Source organism: Diceros bicornis, chromosome 6, assembly GCF_020826845.1.
Source record: "Diceros bicornis minor isolate mBicDic1 chromosome 6, mDicBic1.mat.cur, whole genome shotgun sequence".
NCBI classification, from domain to species: domain Eukaryota; kingdom Metazoa; phylum Chordata; class Mammalia; order Perissodactyla; family Rhinocerotidae; genus Diceros; species Diceros bicornis.
In genome coordinates this window covers 80,370,168-80,396,292 of record NC_080745.1, presented here as the reverse complement: position 1 = coordinate 80,396,292, position 26,125 = coordinate 80,370,168, and the positions used below count along the sequence as shown (strand labels likewise).

Sequence of the window (26,125 nt, the reverse complement as noted above, 5' to 3'; positions counted from 1 at the left end):
TAATCCAAGGTCACCAAGATTTGCTTTTATGTTTTCTTCTCCTGTATTTAGGTCTGTGATTTCAGGGGAGAATTCCGAGAATTGTGCTTTCTCGTTCCTGAATCCTAAAGATTAATATCTGTTAGGAATTTGGGAGCACTAGCTGGTACACTGCCTTCTCTGCATGATAAAGGCCCTGGGGTAGTTTGCTCTTTTGAACAGATGGTGGCAGCAGAACTCTGATGAATGAAAAGTCTTGTTTTTCTAAACTTAGTATTTTATAATTATGACATTCTTAATGTTTTTGGCCTGCCTTCTTTTTGGTAATAGGTTGCTAAGCACTACGTTTAAATGTCCTTTTAAGATTAAAAATTCTTTAAATTGATTTATTTTTTGGCCATGAGTTTATTCAGGCTTTTCAGTTTATGAAGCCAGTTTGTGAGGTACAAACGTGATTTGCTTGGGGTCTCCAACCTTAGAACACAATTTTCTCATGTTACTCTGGTATGTTTTATGTACTTTTCTTTCATTATCTCACTCCTACCCCTCATCATCTTCATGCAGAGATAAAGTAATAGAATAGCAGTCAAAATGTTGATTAATGCTAAAGCTGTTCTCAAGCTTACTCCTGAAACGCATTGGCAGACATACGTTCTGATTTAAAAGATAGATAATATGTATAGAAGTTGGACTTGTGGGTAACATTTTTTTCCTTCAATAACAAAAATTGCTTTATATCATCTCAAAGTTGGACCTGAGATTTCATTTTTAGATCTGCATATTAAACAGTAAGATTAGGTGATGCAATTATTCCTTGACAGTTTTTTTCAAGATAATAGAAATAACAAACATTTATTGAGCACTTACTATTTGCTGGGCACTATGCTAAATGCCTTACGTGCATTGTTTTCTTTTACTCTCACAACAGCTCTAACAGTTAAGTACTGTTTTTGTCCTGAATTTTCCAGAGGTGGAGGTGGGTTTGGAGAAGTTAAAAAATTTGCCTAAGGTCACATTAGTAGATGGAGAAGTGTTTGTGTGTGTGTGTGTTCATCAGCAGCTATATTGTACTGTTTTTTATGTGTGTTTCATTTTTACGGAGATGATATCATACTGTCTGCATTACTCTGCAACTTATTTTTTAAGTCTGATCTGAAGATCTGTAGCTCTTGTTACTACATAGAGGTATCTGGTCAATTTGTTTACCTCATGAATAGAGACTACTTTCTATTTGTTTGAATTAGCTGCTGAAAAAGCTTGTCTTGGAATGTTACCTAATTTTAGCTTTACTTCACTTTTCCACTAGAGGGTGTCCCAAGTGTTGATTTAATTTTTTTTTCTGTTACCAAATTATAATAGTGATGGAGTAATTTATTTCTTCTTGGTATAATGATCAGAAAGAAACATTTTATTGTATATGACTGGTGTAATCTCCTTGTTTTATTTTTATACTGCAGGCTGTTCATTTTTGGATCCTATGACAGAGAGGCAAATGTTCATTGCACACTTGAATTGAGCAGTGGTGTTTGGGAAGAAAAACAAAGGAGTTCTGTTAAGACGGTAAAATGGATTTGCATAGTTTTACATCTGTATAAAGTTTGTATTCTATAAGCATGCTTTTATTAATATTCTGTATTCCTAGAGTTATTTTTGACCATGTGCAAATAATTATGAACATCTCTGATTTATTTGTCTTGTTGCAGTACAACATCAGTAATGTAATGAATCACATGAAACTGTAGTCTTCAGATCGCTTGCTTGCATAAGAAACCTAGCCTAGGGGCCGGCCTGGTGGTGTAGTGGTTAAGTTCGCGCGCTCCGCTTGAGCAGCCCAGGGTTCGCAGGTTCAGATCCCGGGCGCGGACGGACACGCCACTTGTCAAGTCATGCTGTGGCAGCGTCCCATATAAAGTAGAGGAAGATGAGCATGGATGTTAGCCCGGGGCCAATCTTCCTCAGCAAAAAAAGGAGGATTGGCAATGGATATTAGCTCAGGGCTGATCTTCCTCACAAAAAAAAAAAAAAAGAAAAGAAACGTAGTGTAACTAATTTTCCTGCCAGAACTTTAAATTGTTTCACAGTTATGGAATTAAAAGGAAATGATTCTAAATACTTTAGAAAGCATATAAATTCAGAGCATTCATTCATTCAGCAGATATTTTATGAGTGCTTACTTTCTACTAGGCACTGTGTTAGATGCTGAGGAGACAGTTCAAGACAAGAAAAGACCCTGTTTTTGTGGTGCTAACACGAGGTAGAGGTTTGGTGGGAGGGTTAGAAGAGGGGGGGAGGTGAACCACACATTATAGGATGGAAGTAGAACATAGCAATAAATGAGTAAACCAAAGAAGTGAACCAAGTAATTTCCTGAGATTGTGAAGAAAATAGGGTTATAACAAAGGAGTTAGGAGTTATGACAAAGGAGACTCTTTAGATCTGGCGATAATAGGGAAGGCCTCTAAAGAGATGACACAGGAGCAGGCTGGTCTGCCCATGGCACTAGAGCAGGATGCCCAGTTAAATTTGAATTTCAGAAAAACAGTGAATCATTTTTTAGTATAAATGTGTCCCCTGTTTTTATTCACTAAATCTGACAACCTTACACTGGAGATGAGTCCTGAATCATGAAGAGTAGTGAGCCATTTGGAGAATTTTGGGGGAATGAGGGAGTGGAAGGCATTTCAAGCAAAGGAAACAACAGGTGTGTGAAGGCAGGTGAGTTTGAGGAATATGCTTGGTGTGTTTGAGGAACAAAAGGAAGGCTAGTATAGCTAGAGCGTGATCAGTGAGGTAGAGTCATGCTTAATCTTGTGGGGCATGGTAAGGAGTTTGAATTTTATTATTTGTGGTTGGAGAGTTTTAAGATGAGGAGTGACATGAACTTGTGTACATTTTGTAAAAAATTTTCTGTCTGTATAGATAGAGAAAAGATTGTAGGAGGATAGAAGTAAACCTAAAGAGAGATCAGATAGGAGGCATTTAGAGGAGATGTTGGTTACTTTAGATGATAGCTGAGGAAATGGAAAGAGGAAAATGGATTTGGCATATACTTTTGGTATGTGAAGGGCTTAGAGTTCTGGTTTCTTCTTTGGAATCTCAAAAGAGACTCACCTAAATTGCAAGACTTTGAAAAAAAAGTAAAGGGTTTTAAAATATTATAAGTTCTAAATTAAAAATAAATAAAAACAGTACTTCACTCTCAGCATGTTTAATTGGACTTGTTGGGTTCTTTGGGTTCTTAAATGAATAAAAATTGTTGCTTGTTATTAGTTAATTTGTTTCCAAAGTTGAGTTGGTATTTTCTTAATATTCTGTGTAGCAGTTTTAATAGCAAGTATGATATGCTTCTTGGAATTTGCATAAATCTAGTAAGTCTATTAAAGATTTAGAGCATTTATCAAAATGTTCTCTACAAAATTTCTTTTTTAAGCCCATGAAGTTTCACAGTAGAAATAGAATCACAGAATTTTATGGCCTAAATAGGAAAAAAAAAAAAAAAAAAATCTATACCTTGAAGAAACTTACAGCTTTTTTTTTTTTAAAGAAAATTTATTTTATTTACTAAGCATTTACATATTTACTGAAACATTATGGGTTTGGTAATACTAAAATCTCAAGAGTGTTTCTTGGAAACCCTAAACCTCTTTGGAGTTACTTTTAGTCTTTTTAAAGATAAGATCTATTTAGCACATCAGTAGTTTTTTGTAGGAATAAATTATAATTGTATTCTTTAAAGATGTATTTAATAACTTAGCTATTTAGCTGTTTCTATCACATTTAACTCTTGGTGGCAGTATAGCCAATTCTATGATTATTATTTGTAGCCATTATTTGGGAAAACTATTTCTGTATTATGTCTTTATTATGCTAGTGAATAGGTATTTTTGAACTGTACTACCTGGCTGTTTTATAGTAGTAATATACTACTATAGTAGTAGTGCTTTTTGGTATTTCTAGAATAGTCTGTTATTCTTTGTAGCATTTTTAAAAATAGTCACAATTATCAATTTTTTAAATAGGTCCATAAGCCTATCACCGTGCTCTTGAAGAACATGACTTTTAATGGTTATGTGGTATTTTTATGGATGTTCCTTTGACTTTTAAATTGTTTCCAATTTCTTTATGTAATAATTGTGAACATCCTTACATAAAAATTGAGCAGTGTGAAATTCTTTTGGAACAAATAGAGTGATTTTGATCAGGATGGGAAAGTAGGGGGAAGTAAAGGTGGAAAGGGAAGGTGGGCTGACCCACAGTTTATGAAAGTAGTAGGGAGCTATTGAAGATTTTGAGCATGGGAATGACATGGTCAAAATAGTAGTTTTTAGGAAAGTGTCCTCTTTCTTTGGTGGTTGTTCATGCCACAACTTTAAGTTATATCTCAAGCAATTTGAAGCAACTCCTCGGGAATAAAATAACCAGTTTTACAATTTGTTCTGAAATACATAAATACGTGAAAAAGCATTGTTGTTTTGTCTGCGTATGAAATGGTCATAACTTGCCATTGCTATTGGCATTTTCAGTTTCCTTTATTATATGTCTGAAGGTATGAAATTAGACAGCTTTAATATTTTATAGCAAAGGTTAGTAAGATTTCAATCTTGAGTCATAATTTTAGATCTTTGCACATGTCATAGGTAGTTTTGGAGAAAGAATTCCAGGTTATTAATTACATCTGGTATCAAAAATGTCAGCAGCAGTTAAGTGTCTCCAGGCATTAAATTACATATGTCTGAATTTAATAACTCTAGGGAGGAGAATTAGAGTGTTCTTCAAGACCACATAAAATATTGCAGAGTAAGATTTGATAATTTGGGATATATTGCAAATTTGGATAGAAAAAAGCATCATTAAAAAGTATTCTAAAAGGGCTGGCCCCGTGGCACAAGTGGTTAAGTGCGCGCGCTCCGCTGCGGCGGCCCAGGGTTCGCCGGTTCGGATCCTGGGCGCGCACCAATGCACCGCTTGTTAAGCCATGCTGTGGCGGCGTCCCATGTAAAGTAGAGGAAGATAGGCACTTCTCAAGTAGAGGATGTTAGCCCAGGGCCAGTCTTTCTCAGCGAAAAAGAAGAGGATTGGCATTGGATGTTAGCTCAGGGCTGGTCTTCCTCACAAAACAAACAAAAAAGTATCCTAAAGTATTTAATGAGTTTAGAAGGTATCTTTGCATAAATACAATCTTCAGGTTTAAATCCGTTTTTTTTAAAGATTGAAATTTATTTCAAGTCAAGTTAGCCACTAAGTTCAGTGAATGTGCAGAATGAAACTTAATTCCTTCCGTATTTTAAATGTGCCTTTGAATTTTTAAAGTATTATAATGTACCTTATCATGCTGTTAATAGGGGAAGATCAATAATAAATGGAAAGCTTTAGATTTGTAGTACTTGCACAAATGGTTGGGAGTGGAGATGGAACAGTTGTAATACATTAGTTGCAAGTATTACCAAAATCTAATGAATAGTGGCTTAAGCAAGAAAAAAGACTTAATTGTCTTGTGTGATAAACCCTGGGTTAGTATGGCAGCTCAGCAGTACTGTAATCAAGGAGCCTGGTTGTTATTGGCTTCCTCCTCCATCATCCTTACGATGGAGTTTTTGTCCTCATGGTTGCAAGATGTCTAATGCACTCCTAGGTATCCACCTTTCAAGAGAAAGAGTGAGCTCTAAACCATGCCACAGGCACCTGTCAGCCAGGTTTTGTCCTTTTTAATGCTTTCCTGGAAGCTCCTGCCAGGGATTTCCACTTATATCTCATTGCCTAGAACTGAGTCACATGGCCTCCCACAGCAGCAAGAAAGTATGGGGAATCATTTTAGTTTTTCAGCCTTTGTAGAGGTAGAAGGCAAGGGAAAAGGATAATGAATGCCATTTAGGTGGCCAGTCTACGTTCTTGCCACAAAAAAAATTCAAATGTATTTGATGACTATTTATTTTTAAGGGAATTTTTCTTAAATTGGGATATCAAGAAATAATTGGAAAGAATAATTGAACAAATAGCCTGCATAAAGCCAACTTTCTACCTTATTAGAAATCCAGGGAAAGTTTGGAGCAAAATCCGACACTCAGATCAGTGCCCTGCTTATTAGCTCATTTGCAGAATAAAAGACCTCAGAGGATAAATGAAGTACTTTTTGGTGGTGTTTGTTCTTTAAAAATAATAAATAAAAAAAGATTCCTCATGAGAATCCCATAAAATGCAAAAGTGCAAATAAATTAGATATTAGGCTTAAACAAAAATTAGAGGATCATCTTGCAAAGGTGACAAAGTCAATATTAAAAATGTGTTCACCTACACCAAAAGAGAGAAGGTAGTTCATGATTTATTTCAGTCTGTAGCACTATGCAGGTTTAGGATGATGATTTGCTTCCCTTTCACTAAGGAATAAATTTAAGGAGTTTTCAGATTTAAAAAAAGTTTCAGGCCATACTTCAGTAGGAAACTATGAAAACAACTATATATCTCTAGAATTTATAGAGCTTATCAAATAAAATTCACAATTAAATTAATCTGACATATTTTAAACATATTAAAGCACACATAATCATTATTGTGTACATGGTAATGCAAACAAATCACATAAATGTCACATAAACACACATGGTTTTAAAGAGAGATCCTGAGTCTTACTCTCCCAGAATTGGAGTTCCTTCACCATTGACTATCCACTTGCTTTACCCTTAGTTCCAGACATAAAATAGGTTCTCACTAAATGTTCTTTTCTCTTACTCTCTCTCTGCCTGTTTCAGCCTACCTGTCCATGCTATTCATGTCTTCTCTCAATTATCCACACTGTCACTTGATTCTTCAAACAGATTGTTTTATTCTTTGTGCAACCTGGAATGCTTGAGGCTATTTGGGGAGAAGAGAAGTCACCATGAAAATGAGCTATAGAACCTCTGAATCTGGGAGTTCTGGGGTAGAGGAAGAGGCGGTGGGGACCAGTTGGCATCAAGCTGTTCTGTCTGGCTCTTTACCTTGTTCTCTATTCTGAGTAAAGGATGAAAAGAGTTTTAATTTTGAAAACAAGCTTTTTAATTTACATTTTCTGATGCTGACCCTACTCCCTCTCCTTCCAGCCTCCCACACTCTACACTTAGACACTTAATAGCAGTTGTCTTTACTTAAATCTTTTCTTCTGTAATTAGAGATAGAAAGTTAAAAATCCAAATAACTATTAAATCAGTACATTGGCATAAGTATGCTGCTATCAAAGAGGAAGGAAGAATATGAATTTCTTCCTGTTTTGACATTAGAATTAGGAATTAGAAAGGAATCTTCTGGGTCCCTGAATATACAGTCGATGGGCAGGAGAGAGTTACTGGAACAGTCATATATTCAGTATAAATAGAAGCAGAAGTACTTCATGTCTTATGTAGCCCAATATGCAGATACCAGAGGGAATGGTGGTTAAAAGCATTAGGAGATATCAAGATATTTCAGATCTGCCTGAAAAATAAGAATAAATCCCTGAAGAGCATTCAGCTAACAATTGGGGAGAATCCATAAATGATAATTTGGAACTCTTAATCAGAATGAGTATATTCTTTTCAGAGGGTTACATGGTATCAACTGGCAACTTGCGATTGGCAACTGCTATAAGAAGGGTTTTAGATACGGTCAGCCGTACCCCAAATTATAAAGTCAGAAGAATTCACCTCCTAGATTCTGGACTTTATCTTTTTGACTTGAATGGTACTTTTCCTTCTCTCCGTTGCTGCTTCTCTATCAAAACCTCATTTTTTGAAAGGATCTGATTCTGAGAGAGAAATAATTTATATCAGGCTCCTTTCAATTTTCTTTTTAAACACACCCTTACAATTAAAGAGACATTTGAGCAGATGATGCCTACTTTGTAAGAACTACTGTCAGTGTAGGAAAAGAGACGTGTGAATCAAATATGTAACATATGTAATACTTTAGTCTGTGAAATATTTTGCCATATACAAAGATCCAAAATCTTCTACCTATAGGAGCTATACTTGTCCCATTAAATTCTACTACCTCTAACAAAAACTGGACTGTGTGAATGGTATTCTAATAATTAGGAAACCGTTTGAGAGTGGTGATAGTGAAATCATTTTAGAGAGAGGCAAGGAGAGCTCTGAAACTATGGGGAGATTGGATTTGAATGGAAGGGCCTTCGTGATAAGATCAGCCATGTTTAAGCCATGTTTGAATCAACTGCCCAAGACTGAGCCTGATTCAGACACAATCTGCCTTATTATAGAGCCCAGTGAGTCTCCCTTTACTTTCAGACTAAAGGTTAGGGCAACTGAATACAGGAAGCACTTGGTTGAGGAAGGGTAATCAGTTGGAAGAAAATACGATATATAGGGAAATCATTCCTGTCTAATATGAAGATGCTAAACAAGTGTGTAGAAGAAATGGAAACAGTAAATACATTTTCAGCTTTCAGGAGGCTTTTGATAAAAATCCATTTTAAAGGTTCCCAAATCATCTAATTACTAGGAGAATATTTTGTCAAAGATGGATCTGCCTTAAGGATATGGGAAACAGGGTAAAGATGACCAGGTATAATATCCTGAATGATTGAGTCCGGGACTTGTGATCATTTCACAAATGATCTAAAATAGCACTGTCCAGTGGAAATAAGATGCATACTACTTAGGTAATTTTAAATTTTCTTGTAGCACGTTTTAAAAAGTAAAAATAAACAAGTGAACTTAATTTTAGTAATGCTTTATTTGACCCATATACCCAAAACATTGTCATTGCAACATGTAATAAGCATAAAAATTAATAAGATACTTTATTTTATTTTTATACAAAGTCTTTGAAATCTGGTGCATATTTTACAATTATAGCACATCACAGTTCATCCTAATCACATTTCAAGTGCTCAGTAGCCACAGGGGCTAGTGGCTACTTTATTGGAGCACAGACCTAGAAGAAGAAATGTACAATATAATATTCAGGTTTGCACGTGGCACTAAACTTTTCTAAGACCTGCCAAGTTAAGAGGTACAAAATGAAGAAAGAGCTCCCAGGACAAGTATGTTAGAAAGAATTCCAAACTATGCTTAAAATATATGAGATCTAGGATCCTTAAAAAAATAGTCATAGTGCCTCCATAACAAGAAATTCAACTTTTCATGAGAGTGGGTGTCACAAAATGAATACACTTATTTAAAGACCATGAAATTCTCAGAGAATTATTTGTGCATTTACTGGTTTCTATAATACAAAAAATTTGTAATAGCTGGGTAAGGTGGGGAGAAAGAACTAAAATAAACATGGAAGTGAGATAGCCATATAAGGATAAATGGATGGGAAAAAATAGTCTTCTTCAGCTGAAAAGGCAAAGGTGAGTGAATGATTAATAGAAGTATATAAATACAAAAAGTAAACAGTAGGATGATCAATAAATTTACTGAGCAAGGAACTAAGCCTATGGGGCTCTGAAGATAAATCTCATATGTCCCTGGTGTTAATCAGATGATAAACACTAAAAGAAGGCTATTTAAAAGGTCTTTGATAATACTGCACACTACATACTTCCTGGTAGACTTCACAGGGGCGCAAATATTCTATATTCTTTTTATGCTATGTGTCCTGCACCTAATGGAATTCCTGGCATATTGTAGTTGTTCAGTGATTGTCCTAGGAGGGGGAGGGGATGATAAGTGATCTGTTTTGAAATACAAATCTGATCCTATTAATTGCCTCTCTAAATCGCTCAATGGTTTTTTATAGCTCAGTAGTATAAAGAAAATTCCTTGATGTGAGAGACTTCCCTGACCTGGTCACTATCTTTCTCCAGCCCTCCTTTCTACCCTCCATTCCGCTTTAGCTGTGCTTAGCCATCTTTTCACTCGTTTATACTTGCCATACTCTGTCCACTACACAGCCTGTGTACATGTGCACCCTTCCACCAGCACATTTCTCCACATGCATACCTGTACCTATCCCCATTCTTCAGATCTCTGCTTGTGCCAGACCTTAACTTGTTTGCCCTCAGATACATTCTTGGGCCCTTCTCCCGCATTATGTCATGAGAAGGCTGACCTCTGCTGGCTGTATTTCCAAGGCTTCAGTGTCAGCCGACTTTCAGCTCCCTGGGAAATGGGAGTGGACTGGTGAAGCCAGGATATTCTTCCTCTTCTCCTCTGCCTTGGACAGTATGTCTGGCAGCTGCTGTTTGTCCTCCATGCTTCTCACAGGACAGGCCTACCATGTTTCAGCTTATGCTTGATGCTCCAGCCGCTGGCTTCTACTAATACCACTTCCTCCCTCTGTCCTTTCAGCCTAAGGTTTGTTGCCAATATCTGAGTTGCTTCACTGTCTCCTGTTTTGTTCTCAGTTCTTCCGTCACTGAGTAGCCATTCCCCTGTTTTAAAGTCCCTCTGTTTCAAATACTTAGATGTTTTCTGTTTCCTTATCAGACCCTGACTGATACACCAACCAGTCATCATTCCTCTGGGAAACTTTCCCTAGTGAGCATAAAACTCCTTGGTAATACTTACCACAGTTGGGAATTCACATTTATATTTGCATGATAATTTCATCGGTGTTATCTCCACCAGTATCTTCCTTCACAGGAAGATTGTTTTTGCTCACAGCACTTGGCATTTAGTGTGTATTCAGTAAGTGTTTCTGGGCAGACTGAAGTTGGGTGTCTGGCCCTGAGCCTCCCTTTTTCCTCAACCCTTTTTCTTTCAGACTTTCAGGTTTCAGCATGAGTTAGTCATGTTTCTTTCTCTTTCTCCCTTCAAAGCTATCTCTGATGTATGTTTTAACCAAATAAAAATGTTTAGGTTGAGGAAGTCCACAGAATGAGATTTACTACTCAGTATTTCTTTTGTAAAAAGCCTGGTTTTTGAGTGAGAATTTGGGTTTACGAATATGGTACATAAATGGTATAATGGCATTATTAAAAACATCAAAAGAACTTCTTACTCTATGTGTATGTAATTCACCGTAGCCTAAATAAAATGACTATGTAATGTAAAATTTTACTTGCCCTATCTCCCTTTTAGTTTTGGAGCGTTTTAGAAGTCTTGCTGAATGATATCTATCCAGATCTGTCCACAAATTGTTGAGTGTACATATAAAGAATCTAAAAGAGCTCCCTAAGGAACTGTGATTTCAAGTAAGAACATCTTAGACAGACAAATTTATAAATTACATTAGGTTAGATGTTTCAGAGTTGGCATTTTGGTGTGTTTGTTTAAGGCTAGATGCCTTGCAGATAACATTTTGGTGTTCCTGTTTAACCGTTTGCCATTTACAGTCTTAATCTTATCAAAAGGAAGAGAAATAGTAAAGCAAATAAAGCCTTTTTGAAAATGTCAGTTTTTATGAAAACCCTGGTTTGGTTCAATTTGATAATATTTGCAAGTACAGTAGAGACTCAATGAACTTTTAACCATATATAATGTTCTGTTACAATGTTCTGACTTCTTAAATAAACTAAATGCCTTTGAGCTTTAGTCGTAAATCCTATGCAGCATTTCCACTCTTAAAGTTCACCTTGGTTAAAAATGAGAGATACAGTTCTCTGTCTCATGTTTTCTAAGTGTTGAATATGTTTGTGAAATAACTGTGAAAAGAGTAGGAACTTAGGTTAAAATATAGAAACATCAGCGCTCCAAATTAAATCAGTATATGGCACTGTGAGTATGAGAAAGAAGAAACTGAGTATGAGGTATAAGGCAGTGTGAGTATCGTCCTTTCCTTCAAGGAAGATAAACAATGAGGAAATAAGATCAACAGTATATGAGCATCAATATTATTATTAGCATGTGAATGCTCTAAGAGTTTCAGAATAAAGTACTATGAGGTTCCGATGAAGGGGAGATAGCATTCTTTTGGGAAAACCAGGAAAGAATATATTAAGGAGGTGACATTTGAGCCAAGCCTTAGTATATATAAGATTTTGAGATGGTAGCGAGGGTATTTCAAGGTGGAGGACATAGGGTAAACCCAAATAAAGAGTGAGAATATTTGAGTATGTTTAGGATACAGTGAGTTGTCCAGGTTGGCTAAAGAATATGGTAGTGTAGGAAGATTATGCAAAACAAGAATAAAAGGGTTGGACCGTACTATAGAAGAGCTTTAAATACCAGGCTAAGAAGTTTGGCTGTTAACTCTCCAAGACAGTAGGAGTAATGGAGGCTTTTAGAATTAAAGTGAGCTCATCAGAATCTTGGTTTAGGCAGACTTGGCTCTGAATTTGAGTCTTAGCTAGGTCACTTATTGGCAGCATGATCTTAGTCAAAGTCCCCAAACCCATCTCATCCACAAGTACTTATTCCTCTGTAAAATGGGACTGATGGTGCTTCACATGGTTGCATGAGGGATAAATGAAATTCTATATATTAAAATGTCTAGTGTAGTACCCAGCATATGGTAGGTAGTAAATAATATGTTTACCAAATCTGGCAGCAAATGGGGAAAGTCAGGGATGCTTTGACAAGGGAAAGACTTGAAATAGTAGAGGTGAGTAGTGATGAAAGTCTGAACCAGAATGACGGCAATGAAAATGGAAAATGGAGTCAGTGTGGCTTGGATACCACTGAAAATGGAGGGGTTTTTGGAGAGTGAAAGAGAAAGCCAGAAAGACTGGAGCCATGAGGAGGGAGAAGGAAGAGGAGAAAGATCTCATTTTGGACATGTTGGGTTTGAGGTACAGCGATTATCAAAGGTCAGTCCAGAGATGGAATTTTTTTCATGTGCTTCTTTGATCTATTGTGTTTTATTTTTGTTTTTATATTTTCAGTGCTGTTATTTAAAATTTCAACATCTTACCTAGTGAGTTGAACACTTTATTTGGGGTATATGCTTTGTTTTTAGATATCTTTTTTCAGATAGGATAAAGAAAGGAAGAATGGTTTTGTCAACCTACAAAAACAGAAACCAGTTTAAGAGGCAAAGCATTTATTTGAGATCAGAGAATTGCAATTTGGGGAGCACAGATTCAGCTAGAAACTCAAATAGTATCCCGCTGGGGAGTACAAGTCAGGGGCTTTCCAAATAAAGAGGGGAGGTTGTATTACAAAAAATTTTTGTAATTAGAAGCAGAGAGCTAGTCTTGGCTAAACATTGACTCTTGACTCTATCTTCAGAAAATCCACAATCCTCAGTCTTTGTGATCAGGATGTCGGTTGTCCTGCTAACTTCTCAAACAATTGCTTGTAAAACAATTGCCGTTTTGGCCCAGGTCCAAAGGTTGGCTCAGTTGAAGGTTCAAGACAGCAAAGCAGATTCTCTGGAAAGACAGTCCTGACTCCATTTTAAAATGGCTCCACTGAAGTCAGTTTTCACAGTTTCACAATAAAGTAGTAAGACTCTTAAATATTTTTTTTAAAAGAGCTTTTGAGAACAAGGAAATAATATTAATGAAACTTAAATGTTGTTTTTGGATTCTGTTTCTCAGGACCCTCCCGTTTACAATGATGCAAGTAAAACTGACATTCTGTGCTTTGTCATGAACCAGAATGTCATGTTCAAGGCACAGTAGCACTTTCCTATAGAAATCCACTTAGTCAAATAGCTCATTTTCTGAGTCATACACTCAGATGAAGGATGTAAAACTAGGAAATAAACAATTTAAGAAAGTGTTAGGTGTTATCAGAGATCCTGCGGTAGTATACAACTCCCTGCCCGTACGTGTTCAGTCCAGCGGTAGTTAGGAGCAGTGCCAAGATATGAGCAATTTTGCTGTGCCAGCCATGATTTTAAGACTTTATATGTGTTAACTATTTAATTCTCATAACAACCCCATGAGAATAGGCACTATTATCATGTCCATTCTATATATGAGGAAACTGAGACACAGAGAGAGAAAGTAACTTACCCAAATCACCCCACTAGCAGGTGGTATAGATGGTCTACAAACCCAGGCAGTGTGACTCCAGAGCTGATGTTCTTAATTACTGTATCATCTCTATGAAGCGTGGGTTCAAATCCGGATTCTTCCACTCTGGTTCTCTGACTATGAACAAGTTAATTCATAATCTCTAAAAAAGAAATAAAAGTAATGGGATAAGGGTTAAATGTCTGTAAAACACTTAGCACAGTATCTGGCACATAGTAACTAAAATAGTAACTGTTGTTATTGAACTTGACCTAAATGCCACCTCTTTTGCCCCTGTGTTTTTGGTGCTGATATTTTATATATCCTTATAAATCCCCTGCCCGCCCTGCCCTCCTCCCCAACTCCCTTTTAAATCCTTTCTGTAACAAAGTGAGGAGAAAAGGCGAATAGCTTCCTCAACCATGAGATAGTGTTTTTCTTAAGACAAGAGGGCCAAATAGTGACTTTTAAGAACATCAGCAAGTTTATTAAGGGCTGTTATAGGAAGGATGGAGATCAACTAGCTGCTGCTCATCTCAACTGAAAATAAAGCATGGACAAATATTTAAATTTCAAGGTTTAAGATAAATTAAGAACTTCTTAGGAATAAAGAGTTTAATATCATAGCATAGAAAAAAGTCTAAATATCTAAATTACTAAAGTTTTAGAATATTTAGGAAGTAGGTCATGGTACTAAACTGTGCGGGATCTCAAGCATTCACTTTTGCATTTTACTGTAAATGGGAAGTTCTATCATTTACTAATTGAAGGTACTTTAAAATGAATAGGCTAAATGTAAAACTAGGTTGAAATTTTTATTATCTTCAAACAGGCCAAGTGCAAAGGGCAGCAGCAACAACATATGACTTAATTCATATGGCCTACATAGTCTTTTTCATATTTCCATAAGGTGTTGTGTATTTTTCCACATAAGTATTGAACATGAATAGAGTTTTAAGTGGGTTTGGGGATAGCTGTGTTTCCCATTTGTAAGCGTGTTGATTTACATTGATATGGAATTGTACTAGACAAATAGTGGTTATATTTGAAGACTGTTTATATATACACAGTATGCTCTACACTGGAAGATAAGAATGTTTTATTAATCACTATAAGTAAGACTACTGGGTAATTCATTATATTTCTTTAAAGGTTGTCAAGTGATTCTCAGAGTATGGACAGATGGCTTGTTTCCTAAATGAATGATGTGTGAATTATCTGTTGTAAATTGATCAACACTAAGAATGTGCTCAGAAGTAGGAAACCACTGAGCATAAAGAAGGAGGTATCGTGCAGCAGAGTTTTAATTTTTGTGTTGATACACTCATTTGAAAAATTGAGGAAACTTGCATATTTTAACATTAAAATCAGCAATGTCTATAAGATAAAAGTGATGTATGTTTGGAAATTGGTATGAGCTATGTTTTTTGTGCCCATACAAAAACAAATTCAGAAAGCTATAAAGAAAATTACAAAAGTCAACCATAATCTCACTACCCAGAGAGACCACTGTTAACTTTTTACAAGAACTTTATAAAGACAAGCATACATACACTATTCACACGGTGTATTTATGCATTCTTTAAAGAATAAAATGAGATCACGTACTTTATAACCTGCCTTTTCTTCCTACTTAAGAATAGACTGAGGGCATATTTTTATCTCCATATATATGTGTCATTGTTTTTATGTCTGCATGATATTCCACTGTGTACCATAATTTGTTTAACCAGTCACCTATTGGTGAGCATTTAGACTTCTTCCAATTTTTTGATGTTGTAAAGAAATCTATAATGTCAGTGCACGTTTGTTCTTTGAGTCATGGTTTGGCATACTTTTTCTATAAAGCGACAGATAGTAAATATTTTAGGCTTTGTAGTTCACACAGTCACTCTCACAACTACTCAGCTCTGCAGTGTTAACTCTAAAGCAGCCAGAGACAATACATAAACAAATGAACATGACAGTTTTCTAATAAAACTTCTTTAAAACAGCCCACAGGCTATAGTTTTCTAACCCCTGATCTAAGTGATTCCTTGGTCAAAGATTATGCAAGAATAAAAGGCTATTGGTACATATTTCAAAATTGTATTCCAGCTAGAATAAAGTCTGTACATTAGATAACAGTATTGTATCAATGTTAATTTTCTGACTTTGATAATTGTACTCTGGTTATTTAAGAAAATGTCCTTGTTAGAAAATACACACTTAAATATTTAGAGGTAAGGGAGCATTATGTCTGCAACTTATTTTCAAATGGTTCAGAAAAAAATATGCAGAGAGAGAAAAAAATGTGGCAAAATGTTAACAGTTGGGAAATTTGGGTTCAGGATAAATGCAAATGCTTTGTACTATTCTTGCATCTTTTTTGTAAGTTTAAAATTATTTTAAGATGAAAAGTTATAAAAAACAAACAGTTTGTCCCTGAGGCTCTCATACTTCCTTAGTAAGATGTGACTCACCCTGCGGAAGTACAAGGATGATATGTGAAGCTGAGGATTGACTTGGTGATTCAGAATCGGAACTGTTTATGTTTTATTAAGAAATTAAAAAGGGCAGAAGTGTTGTACTCTATTGTTTCCATAACAACCTCAGACTTTTCAGAGCTCTTTACTTCACTGTAATGTTGTATAAAATTTAAATTAGTTTCAAATCAAAACATTAATGGAGACTTGAATCAGATTTAAAAAGAGAGAGAAGAAACCTAAGTGTATTGCAAGGTAATCATTGGGATGTGATTACTTTCCTAATAGCCTTTGAACCTGAGCTGAGGATCGTTTTTGTTCTTTAGATCTCTTAGGTCAGTTGTATTTGTTTAATGGACCTTACTTTTTTGGCATATTTCTAGATCTTTGTTGTCTCTTAGATGAGGCGACCAAAGGATGCAGGTCCCAATTTACCATCTAGTTGCTTTAGAGACCAGGTTATCAGATGGCCACGCTGGCATTCTGTTTTGAAGATTGAGTGGCCTCACTTTTCACCCCAGAAAGAAGTCTTTTTAATCCTGTGGGAGTTGATAGTAGTTTTTATACCAAGAGATAAAAACAAGACATTTGCCATATGTCTTTTTCAAGAGTTAGACTATGAAAAAGACGGTATGATCATGTGCATCCAAACTGTGAATCCTCTTTGCTGACAAGAGACAGTTTCAAAGAAGACAGCTAATAAATATAATATATCTCCTTTTTTCTGTTAGAGTGACGGACCTGAATGGAAGATGATTGAGAATGTAGTTGAGTACTTGGGAGCAACAACATACGTAGTTACCCAGTAGTTGAGGGTCCTATGAACTATTTCAGTTTGTATCTTCTGTGCTGTTAAAACTACCTGTGCTTAAACGTAGGGTAGATTGATACAGAATGACACTTCAGAGACTCAATATTTTCTTTTTTTTTTCATTTTAGAACCTAGAAATTGTTTTAACTTCTCAGAATTTTAAATTATTGAAATATGCTTTATAAGCAGAAATTGAGTAATAGTACTCTAGTTTTAACTCAGTCACTTCAGAATTGAGCCAAATGTTACTTGTGTTACTTTGCAGTGAAGTGTGTTTGTGTGTATGTGAGAGAGAAAGAGGGAAAGGAAGAAAGAGAGAAAGGGGAGAGAAGAATGTGAACAAGAACATTTGCTGCTCCTTGTGAGTGTTTAGCATGGCACTAGTGGAGGCAGTGGGATCGTCAGTTATTGTCGTGATTTAAAAGGTGATGGATGGTAAAATATGAAATCTGGCCTTAGAAGCAGCCTTGTTGCTGCTTCTAATTGAGATGGACAGTAAGCTGTTGGTCCCTGGCCTGGCCGTAATTTGTGCCCTATAACCATAACCAAGTTGATCTGACATGTGATATTCAATGAAATGACCAGAAAGTTACACCTCTAACACATTCTGTGCTGAGTATGTTGTACATAGAAATATTCCCCTTGCAAACAGCTCAATAACTTATTTAATATAAAAGTCATTCTAGTTTTAGAAATCTTGACCTCTCAGTTGTAATTCAGATTCTGGGGATAAATCTTTAATACTCTAGTCATAATTGCCTGGGTCCCTGTTATTCAGAATTCAATTGCCAAGTCCCAAAGCAAGCCAAGTAAAGGTGATCTGTACAATGGCCCATCAAAACGATGATTTTTAGTCACCTTACAGAAATCCTTAGCACATAGAGTTTTGGTTACTTGACGAAAGGAGCTGTATTATATTCTCATGAACACAGTTACCGAAGTTTGTAAACCCAAGTGGCTTTCTTACAGAAATGTTTGGATGCTGCATTAACAGAATGGTTTTTGAAGACCATTAAAATGTGAAAAATCCCAGGATATTCAGGGTATTTGGTTAGCATAAACAAATAGTTCTACTTTCAGGCATGTATTTTTGAAAACTTGAATTTGTAAGCTAATTGTTTTTATAATCTCTATACTTGTTATTCTAATTCTACCCCTGCTTAGGACGTTTACCCAGCCAGAGGGCCCATCAATAATAGTGCACTTTTCTGGAAGTTAGGAATTAGGAATTAGGAAGCCAAGACAACCCTAGGTGGTAACAGTTTTTAAAAAGAAGGGAAATCTCTGTAACCTGTGAGAAAATAAGTGAAGCTGGAGAACTGGCCTGGTACTGAAAAGAGACCTGGAGGAGGAAGAGAGTTGGTAAAGGTGTTGACTTGATAAGAAATGTGGAGTTTCCCATGTAACTGTTATATAGGTTCCTTAGCCAGTCTGCAAAACCCATGTTAGAGCTGAAAGAGTATATTTGCAATTTTTAAAAAATGTAGGCAACAGATGGGGCCACCCCGTGGCGTGGCAGTTAAGTGTGCACACTCCACTGCTGGCGGCTCAGGTTCAGATCCTGGGCGCGCACCGACACACTGCTTGTCAGGCCATGCTGTGGCAGCGTCCCACATAAATTGGAGGAAGATGGGCACAGATGTTAGCTCAGGGCCAGTCTTCCTCGGCAAAAAAAGGAGGATTGGCATGGATGTTAGCTCAGGGCTGATTTTCCTCACAAAAAAAAAAAAAAATGTAGGCAACAGACCCACTGCAGATCAGTGTAGTACTAGTTGAATACTACAATGAGTAGGAAATGCCCTTCCAAAAATGTTTAATGATAGGGATTGAACTGTGTAGATGGCTCCTTCTTTAAGGCTCCACTCTTCTAGAGCCAGATGCTATTTGTCACTCAGCCATCTCGTATCACCATGTTTTTCAGAAAAGAAAGCTCCTATTGGAAGCTCTTCTGTTCTTCCAGGCCATCACTGCCCTGAAGTAATCCAGTCCCTGGCCACCTGAAAAGAGCTGTGTTAAATGTAGTTTCTCTTCCCCATTTAACCATGTTTTCCTGGGTCTTTGGTGGCTGGCTCAGGGCCCTCATCCACTGCACAAGAAAAGGAAGGAAGAGAAAGGGGAATTAGGTTTCAGTCTGCCCAGATAAGTGGGAAAGAAGTAGTCCAGAGACCTTTCCCCTTGGATCCTGGCCCTGGGGTCAGCCAGGCAGCAAGTGTGGGCTGAGCTAGTCCTCCGGATCTTAGAGCTAACACTTGTGTTGCCCAAGGCAGACCTCTTTCTGTACTTCTCACCATTTTGTCCATTATGTTTAGGCGTTCAGGACTTGGGCATTCCATCTTTCATTACTACCCATTAGGGCTCAATCTTAGCAATCTCTGCAAGTCACACTGTGCTCATCTCAACAGCCGATTTCCTTGAGAAAAAGGAGAACTTTATGATTTTTTTTAAGGCCTCAGCCTTCATTTAGCAATTTTTGAAGTGCATCTTTCTCAACATTCAAATTTTGGTTAAGTAAATAAAATGTATCCATGGGAGAAGTCAATTTTCAGACTTCCTTGGGTTTGTGCTTTATGGCCTTGGGTTTTAGGTTTAGAGTGCTTGCGCTATGGGAATATGGATAATGTAGAAGTGGCCTATGAAGGAGAAGCACTTAATGGTTTACAAATACATGGATCTTTATGAAACTTTTTTGTGAATGGTATGTTTTATAGCAAGCAATCAAGCTTTGAAGCAGTTTGAAACATTTTCAAACATTTGACTTTTTAGGATTTTTTTTTAAGGAAAAAAACCTTCCTTTTATGCTAATATTCATGAAATTGGGATTTTTTTTTTAGAAAAGGGCTTGAATGGATCAGTGTGGATTAAATATTATTTGCATTCAAGTTTCTAGTCACATTATAGCATAATTAGCACATTCAAATGCTTCTTATACCACAGTTACCATTTATTAACTTTGACCATTTGGGGCGTGAAATTAGTGGGAGGATTGATATTATGCTTCTTTCTTTTGAAAGATTTTTTAGTTGAATAAACCAAAATTCCTTCCTTCTTCACATAGACTAAACTTGTCAAAGAGCTGTAATAACTGAACTTTCTTCACTCCTTCAAACATATCATGCTAGCTCTCATCTCCTCCCTTCAAACCTGCTGCTCTCTTCATTAGATATATTGCCGCCACTCCTGGCTTGCCAAACTCTTACTAATCCTTCAAGTGTTGAGTTAAATTTGTTTTTTAGGAATGCCTTCCCTGTTCTCTGTTAGTTAGGTGACTCCTATTAAATCACACAACAAGTGTTATTGTAATTATTTGTTCATGCCTACCTTTCCTGCTTCCGCGAGGCCAGGAAAGCTCATCTGTGTGGTTCACAGCTGTACCTCCCAGACCCAGCACACAGTGTCTAAGCATTTGAATGAGTGAGTAAATCAATTAGTACAATTCTTTATTACTTTTTTTCCTTAGTAGCTTTGCTATAGGTTATGTTAAATGTGTGTTTCTTAGGTCATCATTGATTTTTCTGAAAATGTTATCACCATTTCATTTTGGGGAGAAGAGTTATAGAATACACCAATGTGTCTGAAGATCATGGGCATCTTTTTTTATTGTAATATAATGAGAATTCTGCTAGAATAGGTATTGGTTTACATTATGGGCCAGGAAGACTGGGAATGGCTATCTGCATTTAAAAGCCTGCTGTTAAAAGTTCAGTCTAATACAGGCATCGTGTACGTAGGTGTACAGATTATTATGTCTTTCTCCCTTTCCCTGCCCTCCTACTCTACCAAAAAAGCTGGGAAATAGTCCTCATGATGTCTTTTTCAGAAACTTGATGAAAGAATGCTCAAAAGTATACCTGGTCACAGTAATTTAGAGTCTTTCACATAGTGATCCTTTTACTCTTTCTTGCGTTTTTGTTTTTTTGCTCAATGTTACAAGCTCATGTAGGAAAGACAGCTTGTAAAAGAGTTATATTGATGTGTTAAAATATATCCTCTTCTTATCCATTGTATAAAATTATGTCCATGTTAGGAAAGGATTAAAAAATCAATATGTTGTTTTTCCCCTCAGGTGAAAATAAGGCATCCCAGCTGGGTCCAAGAAAGGCTAAAAGGATGTCAGAGTGTGAGAGCTCTTAAAGGTTATCTTGGTGTTTTTGCTAAATTGCTCTCCACAAGATAGATGCGCATACAGCTAGAATTTTTCACCTGTGTCTGACATTATCAGTGAAGTTAAATGCAGGCTGTCTGCAATCTTGAATGTATTGACTCATGATTCAGTTCTAAATTGCTGTTTAGTTAGTATGTGTCAGCAATTGTTGACAGTTGACAAACTTTTTTTCTTTTGTATGTCATAAAAATATACTAGAAATAGTATTTCTACTCCAGTAGAAATCTGCCTTTTGGTTGACACAAGCTAAGCCACAGAGAAAACACTTTACATCCTACCTTTATAGTATATAGTCACTTACGATGTTTCAGTCAATGACGGACCACATATATGACAGTTGTCCCGTAAAATTAGTACCATATATAGCCTAGGTGTGTAGTAGGCTGTACTATCTAGGTTTGTGAAGGTACACTCTGATGTTTGCACAACGATGAAAACCCCTAACAACACATTTCACAGAACGTTTCCCCATCATTAAGTGATGCATGACTGTGTGTGTAGCTTTCCAGTTTAATAAATACAGCACTTTAATGACATATTGTGTATGACAGTCTCTAACACAATGCCTGGTAAGCTAGAACCTGTTTGAAGCAGATACCCATTAAAACTAGCTTAAGCAAAAGAGAGGTACTTATTCTGAAGATACCATGGTGTTTCATGGACGCCACGGGCAGGTGTCAGGGCCACTTTTCATGGTTGTGTGAGTTAGGCTCTGCACGGCTTTTATCAGGAGTGCAGCCAGGCCTTTGAAACAAACTGGAACGAGAAACTAAACTACTGTTAGGCCGCCCCCCACCGCACCCTCCCCTCCTCTCTGTTCCTGGCTGTTTATGTGCTTTATTCTTCACTCTGCAGACTGTCTTTCCCGTTTCCCAGTCCATAGGAAGATAAAAAGATGCCTACAGCTACATTTATGTTTATTCCATTCAAGGAATCTTTGAATCTGAATTCCCACCATCCAGGAAGGAACTCTGATTGGTCCAGTGTGGGTCAGGTGTGTGCTCCTGGACCAGCTAATGAGGCAGAGCAGTGGAACCATGTTATATAAGCATGGCTGTTCCCACTATAACCATACTGGGGATTAGAGGCTTGCAGAAATAGTTCCGGAGAGGAGGAGAACTTGGCAAACATTAGTGTCTATTTTACTAAGCATGTAGTAAGTATTTAATAAGTATTATTAATTTCACTTTTTCTTTCTCATAAAATATCAGTCATGCCACAAAGTACAGGTTTAAGGAGCATGTTTATAGCAAATAGACATTAATAGATGTTTGCAAACTCTATATACATTCATTGCGAAATAACGTATTGTAGGACTTTTTCTCTATTAGATAATCAGAATACATAGGATTCTGTGATATGTTCTATGAAATGCTGCTTCTTTTTCCTAGTAAAATGTGTTTTGTTATAATCAGAGTAGGAATTTTCTCTCCTGTTAAATCTCTACTGATATCATCATGATGGTTTTAATTTTCTGATGTGCTCTGAACTCTTATCTCCATCTCTTTGCTCTAACAATGTTACCATGGCCTAGAATGATAGCCTCTCCTATCCCATCACACACCCCCACCCCAACCCCAAGACTGTCCAAATTCTTCTCTTGCTTTAAGATATAACCTAAATGCCATCCACTTATATGAAGCCTTCCCCAGAACACTCACCCAGAGGCAGTCTTCACCTCCCCTGAATTCCCATCACACCATATCCATACGTGTCTTGTGGCACATCGTGCTTCAATCTTGGAATATAGTTTAGATGCTCTCTAAAACAATGCTAACCAATATTTAGATATTGGCCGCAATGCTTCCAACCCTCAGACAAAGATAGGGTCCTTGTGGTCAGAGCCTTGGAGTTTCTAGCCTCAGGACCTTTGAGTTTATATAGCTTATGTAGCCACAGATTTGGACTTGGAGGATTTGGCCTAAAACTTCCAGACAAATTCCATGGATGTAACCACATGACTGCTTCAAAGGGGAGAGGTGTTGTGACCCCATTGATTACCTCCCCTGCAGCAGAAATCTTGATCCTCACTTGGGTCACTGAGGGACCAGGTTTTCCTTGTTCTCTAAAAGAAACATAGAAAGCAAACTTCCACTGTCTACAAAGATTTTGAGTGAGAAGTTCTGTAGATGTTAACTTTTCCTTAATCGTAGCTTATCTTTTGGAATAGGGGAGGACTCAGATTTTGGTGGAAAGTAAACATATCCAATTGGCTTCTTATGAGAAAGGAAAAGTTATTATATGATGATTATTGGAGTTGACTGAAGGCCTCCCACCCGTAACCTATGCCTATATTTGTTATCACAGACATTTTGCCTTCACTTTCATTCCCCCCTTTCTCTTTTTTAATAAAGATTTCATGATCAGTAACCCAAAGGACAATATAATACTGTTCCATGTTCATTTTTCCTTCACTATGCTTTCATTTGTCCATAAGAAATACAATTTTTCCCTCCCTGCTGTTCCTTTTTTGGCCGCTTCCTTTTCCTTTCGTTTAATATATCTTTACTCAACTATATAAAGGAAACTTTCTAATGGGATGAAAACTTATAATTTTGTGAAAAAGCAAGTATTTATCACCATCAGTATAATTTCTACTCTTTGGAAGTAAAGACCTTCCTTGAGCCCATTACTTCTAGTGAGTTTGAACTGGCTGTTGTCCTACTAAATCTTGACATCGGTCACCATCTTCTTCTTTTCTAATAAGACAGTTTTTTAAATCATTATTTTAGCTTCTCAATCTGGATCCTGTAAAAGTAAATTAATGTTTGAACGATATAAGATAGTTTAAATGTTCTAATGTCCTGAATTGATGTTTGTTTCATAATATGTTTACCTTGTTTTGCTCTGCTGTATATTGCCTTGTTTTCTTAGCTCAATATACACCAGACTGGTTTTTAAATTTCTTTTTGCATCCCCGTTTTTGACTAGTAGTGCTAAGTCTTACTAATAACACTAATAATAATAAATACTGAACCTTTCATAGCTCCACAGCTGAGATAGATATGTCATTTTACCAATGATGCTCAGAGAAGTTAACATTTACCTGAAGTCATAGGCAAGGATTCTTGTAGACATGATAATTCACCCCTAAATTTTTTGGTATGAATAGTCTAAAAAGGGGACATTCTACAAACCACAACCATTATCACATAAGAAAATTAAAAATTCCCTAATTTCACCTGATTTTCAGTCTGTATTAAAATGTCCCTGATGCCCCATAAATGTTTTTTGTAGCTTTTTTTTTCTAAACTAGAATCTGATCAAGATTCATACTTGACATTGGGTTGTTACATCTCTTTAGTCTTTCTTTGTCTTGGTGGGTTTTGTTTTTGTTTTTGCTTTTTAAATCTAAAACAGTCCCTCTACCTTTTGGGGGGATTACAAAAGGGTGATTTTTTCTAATCTCATTACTTCTGCATTTATTAACTGGCTTGTTTTTGGCAATAGTGGGGTGGGGATAAAGAAAAACTTCCCTTCAACTGAACCCTAAGTAATTTAATACATACATGATTAGGTAGATGAATTTAAGAACTAATCACAGAAGCAGTACTGAAATAAATCCTATACTTAAAGTGAATGCTATGTTGTTGAAAGAAAAAAAACTCTAAGAAAAACAAAAGGCTATACAAGAGAGAAAATGTAATGATGCCCAGCTTTGCAATAAATAATATTTATATAGTCACAATATTGTAAACACTGCTGACTTTTAGCTTTTAGAATCAGTCAACTTGGAAGCTTAATTATAGCTAGAAAATGTATACCAAAAAAAAGGAAAAAGAAAATGTATACAATAGTTATCAACTTTGATGGTAGAGTTTAGAAGGCAGAAAGTGTAAAGAGGAGAGGAGAGGTGAAGGGAAGAATAGAAGTCCTCATATCAAGAGAAATATTGTCTATAGTTGACGAAATACGAAATAGGGTTATAAGTGTATTAATTAAAGTTATAAAGAGGTTATGCAGAGGAACTAAATAGCAACGTATCTCTACTATAATTTGGAGGAAGGAGTATGGGCTAACATCCTTGTCTATTATAGTAGGAAGTCAACAGATTATCTAACTTTAATATATTAAGAAATAATGATGTATTGTCTAGAGAAAAAACGGTAATCCATACAACTAAAAACAAACAAATAGTTTAAAGGTGGTTGCTATGGCATGGGAGTGGGTAGCATGGGCAGACAGAAGACTGTTGTTCTTTATTATAAGTTCTATTATGTATTTGATTTTTTTAACCACGTGCAAGTATTTGATAAAAATTTAAAAGTTTATTCTTATTCTTTTTTAACAGTAAACAAAATAAAAACTTGGGTTACATTTTCAAGTATTTTTTTCTTTCAGACACTGTTTGTTCTGGCTTCTCATAATTATGTCTCATTTAATCCTGCATCTACAATCTAGTAATTCCAGTTATCTGTAGTTAAGAGTCAGTATGCATTTGATTGATGTAAGTTAAATGGAATAACTGTCTAAAATGTTGCTCTCCTTCCTGATTGACTTAAGAACCACCTAAATTCATCCCAAGTTGTTTTTATTAAGTAAATTGGAAAACTAAAGGCTATCTGAATGAATTATTAGTGATCTGTATATTTAAGTATATTAAGACAAAAATGGCATATTTGGGGTTTTGTTTGTTTTTGCTTTATTTTTAATAGCTTTAGGAAAGTATAACTTAAATGCAGTAAATTCACTAAGTGTACAGTTGGGGAATTTTGGTGATTTGTATACAATCATGTAGGCTTCACCCTAATCGAGATATAGAATATTTCTATCACCTTGAAAACTTTACTTTTGCTACTTGCTCTCGATCTCCAGCCCCCAACTCCCAGTCCTTGGCAAGTACTGATCTGCTTTCTGTCACTATAATTTTGCCTTTCCTAGAATTTCATACA

At 36.3% G+C, this 26,125-nt stretch overlaps 1 protein-coding gene across 1 annotated transcript in view; it reads left to right on the top strand.

Annotated features, from left to right (window-relative positions):
- PDZD8 (PDZ domain containing 8) overlaps positions 1-26,125 on the top strand; it is an 81,194-nt gene that overhangs the window by 40,798 nt on the left and 14,271 nt on the right. Inside the window, exon 3 of the mRNA XM_058544096.1 lies at positions 1,437-1,539. Within this exon, the coding sequence (XP_058400079.1) occupies positions 1,437-1,539 (103 nt within the window). The remainder of the gene's footprint in view (positions 1-1,436; positions 1,540-26,125) is intronic.